Below are 2,417 nucleotides of genomic sequence, written 5' to 3'. Positions count from 1 at the left end.
AGGGAACCATTGGGAGGTACAGAGTGACCACGTGGCCCTTACGGATGCCGTACTGGTGCCGCAGCACAGCTGCCAGCTGCAGAACAGCCTCATGCATTTCACCGTACGTCACAGTGCTGCTCTCCCCCTCCGCATTACCCTCCCAGTAGTAACACACGCGGCTCTTGTGCTGCGGGAGGTGGCGATCAAGGGCGTTGTAGCACATGTTGGTTATCGCGCCATCAAACCACCTCACAAAAACTTTTCCTCTGCTCCTGTGGTAATTGTACTCCAGTACAGGCTTATCCGCGGGCCACAACTTTTCCCAGTAAAAGTTATCGGCCGCAATCCGGCTCCAGAACACAGCAGGATCCTTTACAGATTCAGAGTACAATGCTTGCCGCTCGGCAAGGGAATTTCCCACGTACGACCTGGCACTGTTTGCCTTACAGGGCTCGACTATGGTGCAGCGAGTGCATCCTGGCCCATATGTCGCTTTTTCTACCATTACACCCTTGCTATGTGCGCCTAGTATACTGCAGACCGCTTTTAGTGACAGGGGTGGAGGAGCAAACAAATATGTCAACTTCGCAAGCACAGACACACAGACGCATAAACTTCGTTTTTGCTTGTTGCTGTTTTTCTTCGTTGTTATTGCGTTTTGTGCGTGTTTTTTTTTTCGCTCTCCGTTGGCCCTTTGCTCTGCTTGCGCTACCACCGCCCCGGCCTCCACCCAATCATGCATCACCCCGCCACACTGGCCAAGGCTGGTTAATTTTGTTGTCTTCGACCCTCTTCAGCCTTAGCTCCTGGCCGCGTAGCACCCCGCCTGGTAGGTCGAGATGCACGCAAAAACGTATACACTTGACTCTCCTCCGAGTCTGCGTGTGGGTGCAATGCAAGCAAAGTACAGATGATGAAGAAACACGGCAGAAAAATATTGACCTTCCGCCGCCTTGCTAGAGGCATCATCAACATGCCATTACCGTACGATGCAAAGAGAAAAAAGAGGTGGATGGAGCCGTGATGGGTTGGTGGTGCTGACGTTGCGCATGGCGTTGACAGCTAATGAGAATTCAACATTTTTTTTCCCGCGGACCAACCGCCCACCTCTGCGCTGGCAGCGGCAACGGCAGCAGAAGAGCAATGCTGGGCAGCAGACGTCCAGCGCGCGCCGAGTCGGGAAACGAGGTCTATCACAGCCCCTCATTGAAACTCTCGGTTGACGTCAGTGTGAGTTTGGCATAGGCCGGCAATGCCGCTGCCGCTGCATGTGTCGTTGGTGCGACGGTGCCGCCTTTAACTCCGCGCCCGTCGCACGTGCAGCCGCTGGCTACAGCAGCGCGCTCCATCGAGGGCCTCCATACGCGTTCCTGCGCCTTCCCCCCACCCACCCCCACTAAGGTAAAACACCAAAAAAAAACGGTAATGAGAAAGCGAGAGAGAGAGAGAAAACAAAAAGACACATCAGTAGCACTATGCAAAATACTCAAAGAGAAATCTGCGACCCACACAAACACACACAGAGACATGCCTTATCACACCAAATCAAACATATGCTCTTCACTCATTAGTGGGACTACTACTCACACACATTTAGTTCTACCAACACATATAACGGCACATTTTGTTCCCATTAGACAACAGATAGTCGCTGTTGTCTCCCACTTAGTTAACTGAGACCCTCCTCCCCTTTCTCTCTCCCCCCGCTTTGGTGCGTGTAATGCTTCTTCATGGGACCTCGTCGCTGTCGCTGCCGCTGCCACTGCCGCACACATTACACACCTGAAGAAAACAAATAGTCACAACAGCGGCAGCGACAACAACACTCTAAACATATAAATACCACGCACAGAAACAGAGGGAGGCAAGTAAAAAAAAAAAAAAAGACGAGGTTGCTTAGTTTAGTTATTTTGTTCCTCTCCAGCACAGTACTCCGTGGGCTGCTTCTCTTTCCTCGCATCTCATGCACTTTCCTCCCTTCCCCTCCCCACCCAAAAAAAAAAAAGTAAAGCACAAAAAAAAAGGATAAAACAAAAAAAAAACAAAGCAAAAAAGAAAACAAACATCAATAGTTGTCATCTTACTTTGCCGCCGGATAGTTTATTATTATTATTATTAATCCTTCTTCTTCCTCCTGTTGTTCATTGTCTGCGTTTTCTTCCCTTTAACTTACAGCCCAATATATATATATATGTATATTCCTTCTCTGTTGGTGTGGGTTGCTGTCGGCGTTAAAGTTTCTTTTGATTCGTCAGGAAATGTGCCCGTAGCCGCCAACCCCCTTTTTGTTTCGCCGCGCATCCATGCACCCATGGCATGTATGTGTGAAAAAGAAAAACAAAAAAGGAAATAAGCAAAAAACAACAACAAGAAAAAAAAATGGTTATTGGAGCGCCAAAGTGTTGCCCGTTGGTTGTGTGCGTGTGTGGGAGAGT

General features: G+C 49.3%; 1 protein-coding gene across 1 annotated transcript, besides 6 other annotated features; it reads right to left on the bottom strand.

Moving 5' to 3' along the window:
* Positions 1–487, bottom strand: TraAM80_10419 (acetyl-CoA synthetase; the record flags this gene model as incomplete). Its single annotated transcript, XM_029387037.1, has 1 exon — positions 1–487. A coding segment is annotated over one exon (487 nt), but the record flags the coding sequence as incomplete, so codon positions are not given.
* A 110-nt stretch (positions 488–597) lies between these two features.
* Positions 598–659: a sequence feature (A-rich).
* Positions 660–1,409: 750 nt separating this feature from the next.
* Positions 1,410–1,431: a microsatellite.
* Positions 1,432–1,975: 544 nt separating this feature from the next.
* Positions 1,976–2,045: a microsatellite.
* A 37-nt stretch (positions 2,046–2,082) lies between these two features.
* Positions 2,083–2,100: a microsatellite.
* A 61-nt stretch (positions 2,101–2,161) lies between these two features.
* Positions 2,162–2,181: a microsatellite.
* Positions 2,182–2,309: 128 nt separating this feature from the next.
* Positions 2,310–2,362: a microsatellite.
* Positions 2,363–2,417: the final 55 nt, after the last annotated feature.

This window comes from Trypanosoma rangeli (genome assembly GCF_003719475.1).
Source record: "Trypanosoma rangeli strain AM80 chromosome Unknown Tra_15.4_contig_00954, whole genome shotgun sequence".
Taxonomy (NCBI): domain Eukaryota; phylum Euglenozoa; class Kinetoplastea; order Trypanosomatida; family Trypanosomatidae; genus Trypanosoma; species Trypanosoma rangeli.
This window is presented reverse-complemented; position numbering and strand designations above follow the sequence as displayed.